Raw genomic sequence first — 14,040 nt, 5'->3', positions numbered from 1 at the left:
TTCGTCGCAGGCAGGATCACGTGAGACAGTAGAGGCACACTCCATTCCGGACCTCAAGTCGACGCTTGCATTGTCTGCGTGCGCCATCACTCGTACACATACGTGCATGTAGAACGTCGTGTCAAGAAAATACATAAGAGGCAGCGCCTCGAGGGTATAAGTCGCAAGAGAACAGACCCAAGTCCCACACCAAACCAAGCCCCAAGCGCTAAGAACGCGATTCCAGCAGACTCGCAAAGGAACAGACAACGCGCGTGATGCAAAGATACAAACAAAGCCGTTCCCCGCCAGATACACGGGCCGTCACGAAGGCTGGTCGAGGTTGACGCGCAGCGTGTACCGCAGCCCTTCTTTCTCGCAGTACTCGTGCAAGAACGCCAGCCCGAAGCGCACAGCCTGGATAGGCGACGTGTCGGACGCGAGGGGGAGGAAGAAAGGGCCAGACAGGCGAGCGCCGCTGATTTTCTCGGGCTCTTTGATCAGCGCCGTGCGCGTCTCGCGCGCGGCCCACGTGCGCTTGTACTGCGTCTGGAGGTCCTCGACGGGCAGCGCGATGCGCGCGTCTTGGAAGTGCACGGTCGTCTTCTTGGTGTGGTCTGCGAGGAGCGCGAAGTTTTCTGCAAGCGAAGCGTGGTCCCTAGCTAGCTGGGCGCGTGCGACATCTTGCGGCGAGTCGTGGGGTTTGGTGCTGGAGAAGCGTTGGGATATCAAGGTGCAGATGGTCGAGGCGATGACGGAGCTGAGGTACGAACGCAGGCCGTCGAGATGCGCAAAGTCCTTTGTGAAGCGCGCGTAAGAGAGACACAGGGGGAGAAGTGTCTTCCAGGTTTGCTCTACCTCGCCTGCTCTTCCACGATAGTTGAGAGACAGGTCCTGGGCATAATAAGCCGCCATGTAGGATCTGTGGCTTTGTCAGTGAAGTGCTACGCAGGGGAGGAGCAGACGTACAGTATGCATTCCAAGTTGGTCACGGCCGCACGCTTCTCGTCTTGCTTCGTCAGCTTATTGCCCCTCTCCATGAGGATCTTGGTAGCCTCATGCTTCAATGCGCGGCCCATCTGGTTGAGCTTCATCGAGCTCTGCGCCATCAGAGCAATCTCAGCCTGCTTCTTCCCATTCAAGGGCGCAGAGGTCGGTGCAGACCTCGCGTCGGGTCTGGCGTTTGCCGGAGTACCACCTGACCGACCTGGCGTCGCCTCTTGACTTTCGGACGAGCCCGTCCGCAGCATGTTGACAGCTCTGTGCTCCCTCTTTGGGGTTTCGTACTGGGGCTGGCTCTTCTGCATACTAGATTTGGCCGACGGCGCAGGAGACGACGTGGCCTGTGGTGTTGGAGTGTTGGGTCGATCTTGCGAGGACAACGCCCTTTGGCGTTTAGCGGGCGCCGCCAGAGACGCATCGTCGTCGGCTCTCGGGCGTTTCTCTGTGGTCTTTGTGGCTGGCGCTGCAGGCTTGGTGCTGTGCGCCGATGTCGATGTTGTCGATGTCTCTGGCCGACGTGCAGCGATCTTTGGAATCGGCTTAGGCTTCTTCTGCACAGGCTCTTCCACAACCTTCGTCCTGATCTTGACAGGAGATTCTCTGGGCGCATCCTGGCTCTGTTTCTTCTCGGCTGGCGGTGCTGGCCGCTTGGGCGGTAAGCGGAGGACTCGCTCGACAGTTGCAGCTTTCGCTTTGGAGAATTTCAAAGTCACTATCTTGGACTTCTTTTTCTCTTCATCCGTGACTGGCGGCGCAGTGTAAGGTGACTTCCCACTGATGGACGCCGGCCGGATACGTTGCTCTAATTTCAACGTCTTACCCGCCACTTGCGGACGATGGTTTCCCTCCTCCTTTTCCTTTTCCTTTTCCTTCTGCCTCTGCTTATGCTTCTCCTTTTCCTTCTCCTTCTGCGCCTCCTTCTCCTTCTGCGCCTCCTTCTCCTTCTGCGCCTCCTTCTCCTTCTGCGCCTCCTTCGCCTTCTGCGCCTCCTTCGCCTTCTGCGCCTCCTTCGCCTTCTCCGTCTGCTTCTCCTTCTCCTTCGGCACAGCGAGTGTCTGGCTCTTAGGTTCTGTCGACGATACAGATGCACTCGAGACTGCGCGTGACCTGTGCTTCTCCAGTCTGTCCAACTCTGCTTGTATGCTCGAGGGAAGCGTCGGCGACAGGATATCCGGCAGTCCGTAGGGATTGTTCAAGGGCTCGTGTACAGGGGATATCATTGGCGGTAGACCGTGTGGTGTCAAGTTGGACGGACTCGATTTGTCAACAGGTCTGGAATCCTCATCCTCAATGCTCTTTGCGTCTGCGGCGGGCGGTCGTGGCGGCAGCGGATGACGGATGCTGCTCTTGCTCTCGGGATCTGCTTGGCGCTTGGTGCGCTCTTCTGTGGCGCGTCTGTGTCATGTTAGCTTTGCCGTGGCGCGCTGTTGCTGAGACGTACTGCTTCTGCGCCTTGCTCTCTAGAGGCTTCTGAGCGAGGACTGATTGCTTGTCAGGCGGTTTCGTGCCGTTGGTATGCGCCGTGGGCGGTTTCGTAGGCGGTAAACTGGGTGAGGCTAGCTTGGAGCCGGGAGTGGGTGTGAGGACGCCGTTCGCTTGCTTGTTCTTGTAGGCAGACAGACTGATCTTCTTCTTCGGCGCTTGACTGGCGGCGTTGGACGCTGGCGACGCCCGAGACCTGGGCCGCTCTGGTTCTAGCTCTGGCTCTGGCTCTGGCTCGTCGTCCTCTCCCGCCTGGAGCTCGAAACAGTCCTGGCATGGCTCGCGGTACAGATAGGTCCTGTACTGCATATGTTCCTCTTCGGGCTTCCAAAGATGCCCCAGCATCCACGCGTGGGCTTCTTGCTGGGAGTGATATCGATACGGATCCATGGATGGTGTGGATAGGATGTATGGGTTGTGTGGCACCACCGTCTTCGTGCGCTTGAAGATGCGGTCCAGCTCCTCCAGCTCCTCCTGGCCATCCCTCGAGAAGCTCTTGCGCTTCAACGAGCGCGTGGTGGGCACGTCAGGCGGGTCGGGGCCCGACATGGTGGTGGAGGGCGGTCGCAGCAAGTCAGAGTTTCGCAGGCGCAGCGAGCTTGTAGTCGCAGACACGCGGGTGTGTGCAGGGCAAGTGGATATTTCCCGGGTGACGTATCCGCAGCGCGTGGCTCATGGGCGAGCGGCGGGTCAGGGTCGATGCGCGGTGAAGGGTCGCTGGGCCGGTCGCTGGGCCGGTCGCGGGCGCGGGCGCGGGCGCGGGGCACGCGGCAGGGCAGGGCGCACAGTGGGCCGCTGTGAAGCGTGTCGGTAGTGACGCTGCAGGCAGCCGGCGGAGCGCGACGGCGTGGGTGAAGCGCAGCTGCAGACGGTACCAAAGAATTGCTGAGCGCTACCTCAGCCTCCGATGCGCTGTGTAGCTGAGACGGCCGCGACAGAAGCCAACCATCGCCCAGACGCAGGCCAGTAAGAGTCCGCGACGCGATTCCGGGGTGCTAGACGTCAGGTAGGGCGCTGTCAGAGGCGCGTCGCCGTGTGTGTCAGTGGTTGCTGCGATGGTGCTCTGCCTTGGCGCAGTGGACATGGCGCCCTCGTGCTAGTGGGTTCAAGCGCGCGGGTTCGGCTGGCAAGGTACGAAGTAGGTACAGCGAATTGGTGCTGGGCTGTCACACCTCGTTTTCGTGAGCACGTCACACGTCAATTCACGGCATGCAAACTCATCGTCTTTCTATACACCTCTCGTCAACGTTGCTGAGCATTCTTGCTCCCTGTTGTTGAGTGCCTCGAGCCCCATCTCCACCGCCCCGTTGTCACTTGAGGAACGTCCCGAGCCCAGATCTGCGCTAGGGGGCGTCTTCCCGGATCGTGATGCAATGCCTGACGAGCTCCGAAATCCATTCGTGCGCCGAATCGGTGTCAATCTCAAGACCCACATATCCATCTCAGTAATAATAATGCTGCTTGCATATGAGCGAGAGATCTGTCCATCTGTGTCTTGTACATGTGAATCTACCACCGAGTGGGGCTGCATGTGAAGGGGAGTCTGGCTCTAAGTTCGAAACGCCTGCACACTGCTCTTTTGGATCGCTCTTGAACTCTGCTTTTGGGATGCACAGATCCGTTACCATGATATTTGTCAGCCCTGATGGTTCGCACGCTGAGGAACTCTGTCATGCGCGTCACCTTCCTTGTGTCGCACAACTAGGTTGGGAACGAAACCTTGCTTCTCCGCACATTGGCTTCAACCAACCTTTGATCGAAACCGTGGCTGAACACCAGTTTGAGGTGCCCTAACTCGCACATGCATTGCGCATCGCTTGTAGACATAGCTCCTCGGTTGTAATCACAACTCCTCATCATCAGTCTCGTCATCATCGTCGTCTGCTGGAGGGGGCAGCGACGGTTTTCTGGCGGGACCTGTGCTGCGCGTGCCTGCCCTTCCAAACGGTAGGGCACGAGGTGGAGGCGGACCGTCACTTGACTGTGATGGGACAGCTTCTTTTGTGGGCTGTGCGACCATTGAACTCGACTTGAGCGTCTCAGATGACCCGCCTACTAGGCCGCTGTCAGAAGCTTCAGCCTCGGACTCCGTATCAGCATCGGACCGTTCTGGCGTGGCTGGCACAGAGGCGTCTTCGTCATCGTTCTGCGCCTCAGCTTTGGCCTTTTCGATCTCCACCTCGTCGCTGTCCGAGTTGTCCTCCGGTATCACCTTTGCAGCCCGTGCAGGCGCCTTGCGTTTCGAGGTTCGAGATGGACCTGCTTTGCGTGGGGTCTCCGCTCTGGTCGATTGCATAGCGAGAGCTGGAATCCAACAGGTCAGCTCATGAAGTCCTGCTCGAGCACATGTCCATACCTGTCGACTTGTCGACCTTGGCTGTAGCTAGCAGACGGCTCTGGTCTCTAATCTTCCTCTTCTTCTCGTTGAGCAGCTCCATGAACTGCTGCAGCATTGCTGTCTCTGCTTCATTCTTAGTTTTGATAAAGTCACCGAGCTGAGCATTGAGCTTGGCAATGGTCTCCTTTTCGCTGTCGATTCGCGCCTTTACTTCTGCCAGCTCTTGCAATGTCTTCGTATGGGCCTGGGCTGATGCTTGAGCCCACTCGAATGGGTTGAACTCGAACTCGTCATCCCTGGGCAATACGATCTCACCCCAAGTGACCTGCGTCATGTTAGATTGGGTTCAGCCGAGAAGGTCCTGTCTTGCCTTGATTCCTTGGACATCCTGCCGGATGGAGAGCTCGAGATTATCCTTCTTCAAGGTGCAGACCATGCGAGTACCTTCCAATAAATTGGCTTGGTCGGGCCGCAATTCTTTCTGGAGGAGAAAGTGAGCTAGGACGGCCTCCCACTCGGCGTTGGTGCCTTTGAACTTGTGTTTTAATTTTGGAAGCTGGCTTTGTTTGACTGCATCCATGTCAGCACAGCAACTGCGGCGGACGTGAGGGTCACCCTTACTCTGCACCACATATGGATTCTCGCCTTCACAGCCAACAAGTCGAACATCGAGTTCGTGAGCGCCCTGCTGCTGCACCTCGATGACCACGAGTTCGCCGCACCCGCTAGCTGGCTCGACAGGCACGATACAGCGATCCATGATTGATGCCGTATTAACCATTCACTAGCCTGCAAGGCTGCTCCAGAAGGTGAAGCGCAAGATAATGACGTGGTGGCGTGGTTCTAGTGACAGCCCCAACAGCGTGTAACAAAGCGCACAGGATGGTCCCTGTCAGGCCGACCCTGGGGTCGTTGACGGCCGCGAGAGATGAATGCAGGAGCACGAGGCGGATGTTTCACGTGGGCGTAGAGTCTATCGAAACAGCACCTGACGCCTGGGAAGAGCAGCCATCCGAAGTTAAATGCGCGTGCGCAGGTGAGAAGTGCGCGGCGTAGGACGGGTGCTGCCTGGACTCCGGAGGCTGCTGCGGCACGCCAGGCACACGACGCACGCAGAGTTTAGCACACGAACCAGGCCGTGTTTTGCGCACCAGCCTGGTCGGTATATAGACCCTGACGAAACTGACGTTGTTGTTGACGGCGCGCGTCCTCCCCGAAGCCCCAAACACTGGAGCCCAAACACTGCAGCCCTGACGGCTATAACCACGCGCACGCCCGCCCTGGATTTGCGGGGGAGTTGCACAAAAGAGTTCGCTGTGCGTTCTGCAGCTGGTGTTGTTTATTTGGGCATCCACAGCCACTCAGCGTGACGATTGACAGGGTTCACGCGCCGAGCTTGCACCGTCCTGGCCGCAGCGTGGGCCTCCAAGCGGGAAAGAGCGCCTCGCTTACGCACCCTGCAGCAGGAGCGACCGACCAGCACACCAACCTCCTCCACCCTACCCAAACCTGTCTTGCTACACCACAATCGACCTCGTCGCGATCTGCCGACCCACTCTGCAATGGCTGCTCCGAACCGCAGCTTTGCGGGGCGGATAGCCTCCATGAACTCGATGGTCTCCGGCATCGAGAACTGGGACGACGCCGACTTCGAGGACGGCGACGGCCTGCTGTTCAAGAACTCGACGGTGCACTCGCTGTCCTCGCGCCTGAGCGTGCGCTCCGAAAGCAACACGGGCGACGACGACTGGCAGGTGCTGCTGGCGCCCGACGACGACCTGGCCACGAACAAGGCCATCTTCTCGGCGAAGCAGGCCGGCATCCCCATCCCCACGAGCGTGCCCGCGTCGGCGCTGCTGGGCGGCAGCATCAAGCGTCTGGGCAGGCCGAATAACCACAAGAAGATCGAGCTCGACGACGACTGGGGCAACGACCTGGAGCTCCCGGACCCGGCCGCGGGCGGAGAGCTGAAGCTGAAGGCGCTCGTGCCACGAACGCTCGCCGACAGCGCCGACGACTTTGGCGACTTTGGCGACGACTGGGGCGAGGGCAGCCTGGGTATCCGCTTTGCAGGCACCAAGAGAGACCCCCGCGGCGGACGCAGCTCGACGGCCTCTGCCATGAGCCCGAGCATGGGGAGCTGCATGACGCTGGAGAGCGAAGACGACGACTTGGCCGGGCTCGAGCTGCCCACGGAGGCCATGGATTTCACCGCCCGCCTGAATAGACTGAAGGCAGCTGAACAGTCCGCACTTGCGCCCTCGCCGTTCCCTAACCAGCAGCAACGTGAACCGCCCCCCACATCCGTGCGCGCCGTGGTCCCTAGTGAGGACGTGCCCTTGGCTGCCGAGGAGTCCGTCCACCAGGAGCCCGCCGACGATGATTTTGAAGCAGACTTCGACCTGCCAGCCACATTCCCTCCCCTGGCACTGACCTCATCTCTTCCGCAGTCACCCGCAGTCACCCCTGTCACGTCGCCGCCGCTGAACAGTGAGGCGGCATCGTCGCCCCAGCCGCAGCTTCAGCCGGCCAACGAGGAAGAGGAGTTCATGGAAGGCCTCGATTTCGGTGCAGGGGAGGTCCTTGACACCAGGAAGCTCACGCTAAACCGTAACATTGTAGTGAAGAAAACAGCTTCCAAGCCAGCGACACCACCTGCTGCTCGACCTACCGCTTCCATCACCTTCACTGACAAGCCATCGTCGGGCTCCAGAATACCTCGACCACTAACCACGACTGCTGCTCGTACTAGGCTCACTCCCGTCTATGAGTCCGGCGCCCCAATGCATGGCAGCACTCGACCAATGCCCACAACTACTAGTGCGCAGTACCTCAAGGCAAAGCGCTCGGCGCCGTTGCTCAGGAATTCCAACTTCCAGCCCACTTCACGCTCGAGTGCACCCTTCCTGTCCGCCGGCAGCTCGACTGCCCAGTCACACCATGTTACTGCCAGAGGCTCACATGGCCAACTTCGACGCGACTCCGACCCGCGCCGGCCATTGTCGCCCTCAATGCGATCCCACTCGCGCATGTCTATTGGTGGTCAGATGGAGACACAGGCTTCCAGTCGCGCCACAGCTCGGCGAGACCTGGCTCCGTCTGCTCAAGGCCGTCACCCACCGCCACCAAAGAAGTTGACAAAGCCTCAACGAAAGCGCAATTTCGGCGATGGCCACGAACTTGACCTCTTCGACGACTTGCCAACATCTGCCACCAAGGAGAAGCAGTATGAGAAGACCCCACGCAACACTCCCAGCACAAAAACGCTTCGATCGCAGACTAGCACATCTCGCCTACCGATGCCAGACCGCATGGCCACACCGCTGCCACAAACACCCAAGAGCCCGCCCAAGACGGACAACACGCCACGATTTGCTCGAGACACTGCTGCTAGTAGGAATGCCCGTGAACAGCGTCTGGCAGGTACAAGGTCGCGAGGTGAAGGTCCCATCGCGCCTGCATCTCGGCCCGTCAGCTGGCAAGCACAAGTTGCTGCCCGCAGCCCACTCACGAGTCCGACTGCTCTTCGCAAGAAGAGTACGGGTCAGAAGCCCCAATTGATCAGGCAGATGACACAACCATACACACAAAGTAAGACACTCCAGCTGCATGTCTCGTCACCATCACTAACAGTCGCACAGCCGAAAAAGGAATGATCTACAATCCTTCCATGCAGCGCTGGGAAGGTAACGAGGACGTTCTCGTCTCGTTTTCCCAGCCGAACAACTCCACCACAACTCTTGCATTGACCACAGCAAGTACACCGACATTTGCGCCACCAGGCATGACGCACGGTCGCGCACACGACCGCTCGCAATCCATGTCACACAACCTACTGTCGTCGATCCACTCTAGGAACCTCTCGTCGCCACGTCTGATGAAGATGCCATCCAACCCGGCACCAGCACCTTCACCACCGCGTCCAGCGCTCATCTCGCAGATTTCAGCGCCTCGAGGTGTTCAATACGACGGTCGCATGGTCTTCGATCCTGTCAAGATGACGTGGCTCAAAGCTCCACGACACTCAACCGGTCCTACATCGCCAATGTCAGTCGGAGACCCAGACGACGAAGAAGATCCCTTCGCTGGTCTTGACGACTTGAAGGACAACGAGAGTGTCGTAGGTGGTAACAATAGCGGCGCAGGCGGCGCAGCTACCGGCGACGACCCAACATTTGTTGGCGAAGAGTTCGACGTTGGCCCCAGCTTCATCCGCAGACAACGCGAAGAAGAAGCTGTCTGGCGACGCCGAGTCGAAGGCTGGGTTGGCGGCATCCGCGACCCTGGCGAGCAGCATGGCGGATGGCGATGGGCGATCCGCGAGTTCGCGGCGAGCGCGTCGGCCGGTGCCATCGAAAACTACTAAACGCTTGCATACATGCGTTTCACCATACTTAACGACTTATGACTGCATTGCACATTTGGATATTGGGCATATACCCACCCGGCAAAAAGGCGTCTGGACAGTGTCCTGCTAGAGATATCCTCAGAGTGTTACGACGGGTGCTCGGATAGACGCCTCACTCTTCACGACGTATTTATGACTTATGATTGTGTTTCTTGCATGGAAGACGTGGGCTATGTCGCTCCAGATACAGGATTGTAGGTTTTGGACTTTGACATTTGCACGCGACGGGGCGTTCTGTTTAGCCTTCTGCAACGTAGTGCGACTAATACATAGGGATCTTGAAATACATAGGAATTTATTGCCACGAATGGACGATGCGTGCCTTGTGCTGGTGACGGTGCTGGTGCTGGTGCTGGTGCTGGTGAAGCCAGGTCCCGGGATCTGCCAAGACTCAGCTGAAACGGCGCAGGTGGGGCCCGTCTGCAAGCGCGTGCTTGACGCCCGAATGCAGGTCAGGTGGTATCAAGCCAACAGTCACACGTCACGGCCCAGCCCCGCTCGTCACCCTATATAATAACACCATGTCTCGGTCCAACGACCCAGGACACTACTTCCAGACCACGTACGCCGTGCCCTCAGACGCCTCGCGGCCCAACGCTAACGAGCCGCAGCTCCGCGCTCGAGGAGACGGCGCGCAAGGCAGCCAAATCGAAGAACGACCAGGGCAGCCCGTTCAAGCTGCCCTCTAAGATCCTCGCTGTCGTTGCAGACCCGCAGGATGCGAGCCAAGTCTACGTCGCCGAGGCCGCCGGCAACGTGAAGCGGATCAACCTCGAAGTCGGTCAGACCCCCGTCGAGCTCCCCCTGCCCCTCCACGCACACCACCTGCCCCGCAGAGCTGAGGCTGACCACACCCTCCGCAGACTAGGAAGGTAACCAAGACCTTCGCTGGCCCGGTAGCGCCCCTCACATCGCTCGCCGTCTCGCCGAGGACCGACACTGCCTACGCGGGATGCTGGGACAAGTCGGTGTGGTCGTGGACACTGTCGACAGGCAAGCTGGCACAGCGATTCCAGGGCCACAGCGACTTCGTCAAGGCCGTTCTGCCATTCACCTTGCAAGGCAAAGCGCTGCTCGTGTCTGCTTCGGCAGACGCAAGCATTATCGTGTGGGATGCGGCAACTGGCCAGAAGCTGCACACGCTGAAGGGACACACACGGGGGATTCTTGCACTCACGCTCGACACGACAGACTACGAGCCCAACAAAGATTCAGCCACAGTGTTCAGTGCTGGCAGCGACCGAGAGATCCGGCGTTGGAACATTGGCTTTGCCTCGGCCTCGGAGATCGAGCCGTCGCCAGTCATTGCGCACGAGACGAGCATCGACGCTGTACACTTCGACTCAGACGGAGACCTCTGGACTGCCTCTGCGGATAAAACCGCCAAGTGCCTTTCGAGGGGCAGAAACTGGGACGAAGACTCGGCGTTCGAGCATCCTGACTTTGTACGCGACGTGGCCGTTGACGAAGATGGAGGCTGGGTTGCTACCGCCTGCAGAGATGAGGAGGTCCGCGTATGGGAGAAAGGCAGTGGCAAGCTGCATCACACTTTCTCCGGACATTTCGAAGAGGTCACTGGACTGATCCTGCTGCCTGGTCAGAGACTTGTCAGTGTGAGTATCGACGCGACCGTTCGACAGTGGAGCCTGAAGGCACCTGAGCTGGCCAAGGCAGTCAAAGAGGCTGAGGATGAACACCTGGGTAAGACAAAGGAGAAGGAGCCCGAGAAGAAAGAGGGCGTCATGACCGCCGAGGAAGAAGCGGAATTGGCCGAACTCATGGAAGATAGCGACTAGCGACTAGACAACTTCGGCGAGCGGACTAGCCTTCGGATCGTACACTGCCAGCAACTCGCTGACACCTTCGATCGACGTCTTCTCCGGTCGCCATAAGTAACAACACGAAACGAGACGATGGGACGAGCACAAAAGTGCAAGGCTCTACCGACGTGTGGTCATCGCCGGACGTGGTAGGGTTGGTCCCAGCTCCTACAAGGAGACATTTGGTATCACCCCTCACCCTATGCTTTGCGCGCTCTGGTTCTGTTTACCGTGGTAACTAGCTGTGTGCTATTCGACGGACACCTTCGATTCTATTCGTAATTAAGGACCGCCCATCACTGACGTCCCCCTCACCTACTCCGCACCGATCGATCAGCAATGACAGCTGCGATCTTCATTCACCTTCGACGCACGGAAGCCCCCTTCACGTGAACCTGAGCCCAACGCTCAACACATCCTCGAAGATCTGCCTTGAACTCGGAATTTCTTTCGCGTAACGCGACGCTCTCTTTGCCGACTAACGCGCATCTTGTCCTATAATTAACACCCTCCCTTGTCCTCCATTCCACCACACCGCGATTACGTCACCTGTGGCTACCGTCCGAATCACAATAGGCCATGGCTCGTACCGCATGATCCCTTGTCCCTGATGGAGTAACGCGAAGACGCCCACCTCGAAGAAGACCTTTCAATGCAGGGTTATTCACCCCATCACCTGTGCGGTCTTTTCAGACCTGCGAGCGTGGGAGAAGCCAGCAGATGTTGAGCTAAGCTCAGACAGGCAGCAATGCCCTTGGCACATTGCATGGAAGCACTCTTCTACGACGGCTGCGGCCATGAAAATGTAGGGAACTCGAGGGCTCGTTCGTACCTGACTGGAGTGCAGAGTGTGAAATGGGGCACGTTTGCACCTCACACGTCGACAATATGAACCTAACGGCTACAACTGGATCCGGTGACAGCAGCTTTGCTGGGCAACCAAATGATCAATGTTCGAATTTCTGAAAGACCAACGAGATGTAACAAACGCAACTTGGGCTTCGGACACAAAACAATCTGTATGGCTACTCTTGCCTACAAAAGCAGGACGCCGCGCATTTGCACCGCACATCGCGAGGCAGCTGAACAGCAGCAGATTGCCACTCTGGCTACAACCAGTACGGCTAACGGGTTCATGGTATGTGTCACCCACCTATATGGACCCCACCAAAAGAGCTGGTATGGTGGGATGGCACGCCCGTGAGTCGCGGACCACGCTGCTACTGGTCCCAAGCGCACCACGAAACTAACCCCCTCACCTTCGTGGGTGCTTTGGATCGGTTGACGCGTCCCCGACTCAAATTACTACGATCGGCCGATAGTGCTGCGACAACAGCAGTGTCGGCCGCTCGTCCACACCTTGCATTGCATATGCCTCCGGGGAGCGAGAGGGCCTGTCTTCCAGGGGGTAGCTCCCACCACCAGTAACTCTCTTGCCAGAGAGGAGCGTGTGGCAGACGCCTGCGACATTGAGACTCGTCACGAGACTCTGACAGGCCTCACGGTCCATGGCAAATTGGAAGCAGTGACTCCTTGCTCCGAGGTGTGAGCCTCGGGTCTTTGACTCGGGGCACACTCGCGTACACGCGTGAGAGCTTTCGCTCCGCTTTGGTCTTCTGTTGACTTCTCTCGACCTTCATTTTGCTTCATTCCTCGGCTTGAGACGAGGATCTCCTCAGCGCTCGCCCTTGACGATCCCGCACGAAGAACCCGCACGATAGGGACTATGTCCCCACCACCGGTGTCTCTCTTCTCAGAGAGAAGCGCGTGGTAGATGCCTGCGATATTGAGCCTGCTTGCGGGCTCTGACAGACCGTATGGTCCATGGCACGCTGTCTACAGGTACCTTCTTGCTCGTTCCACTTATTCCTTGGCTTCGCCTTCGTTTCCAGCATGGATTATACTGTGTCCAGATCGAGTCCTCCGCTAGAGCACCCGCTCGCGCCCGTCCATTTCGTCGATTGTTCGAGGAGCTCGCAAGTAGGGTTGCCCGAAGGTTGAGCCCATTGGGTTTAACCTGCAGGGTTTCCCGCCACCAGTGTCCGCCTTGTCAGGCGGAAGCGAGTGGACGATGCCAACAGACATGGAGTTCTAACCCTTACAGAGAGCTTTGCTCGACAGCAGGGTCGGGACTCTGACAGACCGCAAGGTCCCTGGCAAACGACTCGCGAGCGCCCTCCGGCCCCGTGTCTCGAGCCCGAAGCTGTCCTAAGTGCCGCTTCTGGCTTGAGACACTTCGATTCGTTCCTGCGGTCCCTTGTCCGAGCTTGTCTCGTCCATTATGACTAGATGTAGTCTGTTTGCTGGCACGTGTACGTATACACATGCTGTTTGTTCCTCGTTGCTACCGGTGCTGTTGGCTGCAGCGTGGCAGGTGCTTAGCTTGTCTGGAGAAAGTGGGTCGGCTGCTGCTTGCGCAGCTGCTGGTGACCGCAAGAGGTGGACGGGCGGTACAAGTCGCACCCTGCGCCTCCTCGTGGTGCCGCCTGGATAGTCGACTGCTCTCTGTAGCGGGAGCGGGAGATGAACCAAATGCAGGGTACGCAATGCGGTGAGTGAGTACATGTCGAATGTATTGATCTGTTGCTTGTATTTTCAGACATACGCACAATCTCTCGCACGTCGATAGCCAATACAACGAATCCTCTTTTATTCAACTTGCTTGCTCGCCCCTCTCTCCCGTCTCAAATCCCCATCTCCCCGTCGTCTGATATTCCCTTTCCTTTCACCTCCCCACGCCGCCGCACTCCCCTTTGCCCACCCCTCTCTTCTCGCCAAACACAAACAATCACCACCTGACGGCTCCACACTCGCACACAATGGCACCGCACAAGCACGACGCGCTCTGCGCGCATCTACACGCCAAACTCCAGCGCTTCGGCGAGGCGAATCCAGGGAGGATGGCGGATTCTGAGGAGCAGTCAAAAGAGCAGTCGCAGCAGTCAAAAGAGCAGTCGCAGCAGTCAAAAGAGCAGTCGCAGCAGTCAAAAGAGCAGTCGCAGCAGTCAAAA

General features: G+C 58.3%; 7 protein-coding genes across 7 annotated transcripts; 5 read left to right on the top strand and 2 right to left on the bottom strand.

Annotated features, from left to right (window-relative positions):
* Positions 1 to 303: 303 nt before the first annotated feature.
* Positions 304 to 3,012, bottom strand: M421DRAFT_67110 (uncharacterized protein; the record flags this gene model as incomplete). Its single annotated transcript, XM_033596374.1, has 4 exons — positions 304 to 901; positions 949 to 1,829; positions 2,028 to 2,331; positions 2,423 to 3,012. The coding sequence occupies 4 exons, from the start codon at positions 3,010 to 3,012 to the stop codon at positions 304 to 306; spliced, it is 2,373 nt and encodes a 790-aa protein (XP_033446893.1).
* Positions 3,013 to 4,306: 1,294 nt separating this feature from the next.
* M421DRAFT_102369 (uncharacterized protein) lies at positions 4,307 to 5,561 on the bottom strand (the record flags this gene model as incomplete). Its single annotated transcript, XM_033586766.1, has 4 exons — positions 4,307 to 4,767; positions 4,820 to 5,126; positions 5,172 to 5,371; positions 5,423 to 5,561. The coding sequence occupies 4 exons, from the start codon at positions 5,559 to 5,561 to the stop codon at positions 4,307 to 4,309; spliced, it is 1,107 nt and encodes a 368-aa protein (XP_033446892.1).
* A 463-nt stretch (positions 5,562 to 6,024) lies between these two features.
* On the top strand, positions 6,025 to 9,524 carry M421DRAFT_422603 (uncharacterized protein). Its single transcript, XM_033593218.1, has 2 exons — positions 6,025 to 8,392; positions 8,443 to 9,524. The coding sequence occupies exons 1-2, from the start codon at positions 6,364 to 6,366 to the stop codon at positions 9,165 to 9,167; spliced, it is 2,754 nt and encodes a 917-aa protein (XP_033446891.1). The 5' UTR covers positions 6,025 to 6,363; the 3' UTR covers positions 9,168 to 9,524.
* M421DRAFT_212185 (uncharacterized protein) lies at positions 9,252 to 9,942 on the top strand. The gene has a single exon (XM_033588235.1). The coding sequence runs from the start codon at positions 9,349 to 9,351 to the stop codon at positions 9,721 to 9,723; it is 375 nt and encodes a 124-aa protein (XP_033446890.1). The 5' UTR covers positions 9,252 to 9,348; the 3' UTR covers positions 9,724 to 9,942.
* On the top strand, positions 9,731 to 11,005 carry M421DRAFT_102367 (WD domain-containing protein; the record flags this gene model as incomplete). The annotated part of the gene is made up of 3 exons (XM_033586765.1): positions 9,731 to 9,771; positions 9,821 to 9,986; positions 10,073 to 11,005. 3 exons carry the CDS (start codon positions 9,731 to 9,733, stop codon positions 11,003 to 11,005), a joined length of 1,140 nt encoding a protein of 379 aa, XP_033446889.1.
* Positions 11,006 to 12,651: 1,646 nt separating this feature from the next.
* Positions 12,652 to 13,202, top strand: M421DRAFT_212287 (uncharacterized protein). The gene has a single exon (XM_033588237.1). The coding sequence runs from the start codon at positions 12,847 to 12,849 to the stop codon at positions 13,165 to 13,167; it is 321 nt and encodes a 106-aa protein (XP_033446888.1). The 5' UTR covers positions 12,652 to 12,846; the 3' UTR covers positions 13,168 to 13,202.
* A 646-nt stretch (positions 13,203 to 13,848) lies between these two features.
* On the top strand, positions 13,849 to 14,033 carry M421DRAFT_6902 (uncharacterized protein; the record flags this gene model as incomplete). Its single annotated transcript, XM_033596579.1, has 1 exon — positions 13,849 to 14,033. A coding segment is annotated over one exon (185 nt), but the record flags the coding sequence as incomplete, so codon positions are not given.
* Between the last annotated feature and the right edge of the window lie 7 nt (positions 14,034 to 14,040).

This window comes from Didymella exigua (assembly GCF_010094145.1).
Source record: "Didymella exigua CBS 183.55 unplaced genomic scaffold M421scaffold_21, whole genome shotgun sequence".
NCBI classification, from domain to species: Eukaryota; Fungi; Ascomycota; class Dothideomycetes; order Pleosporales; family Didymellaceae; genus Didymella; species Didymella exigua.
The sequence above is the reverse complement of the archived record's forward strand: the minus strand, read 5'-3'. Positions and strand labels throughout refer to the sequence as shown.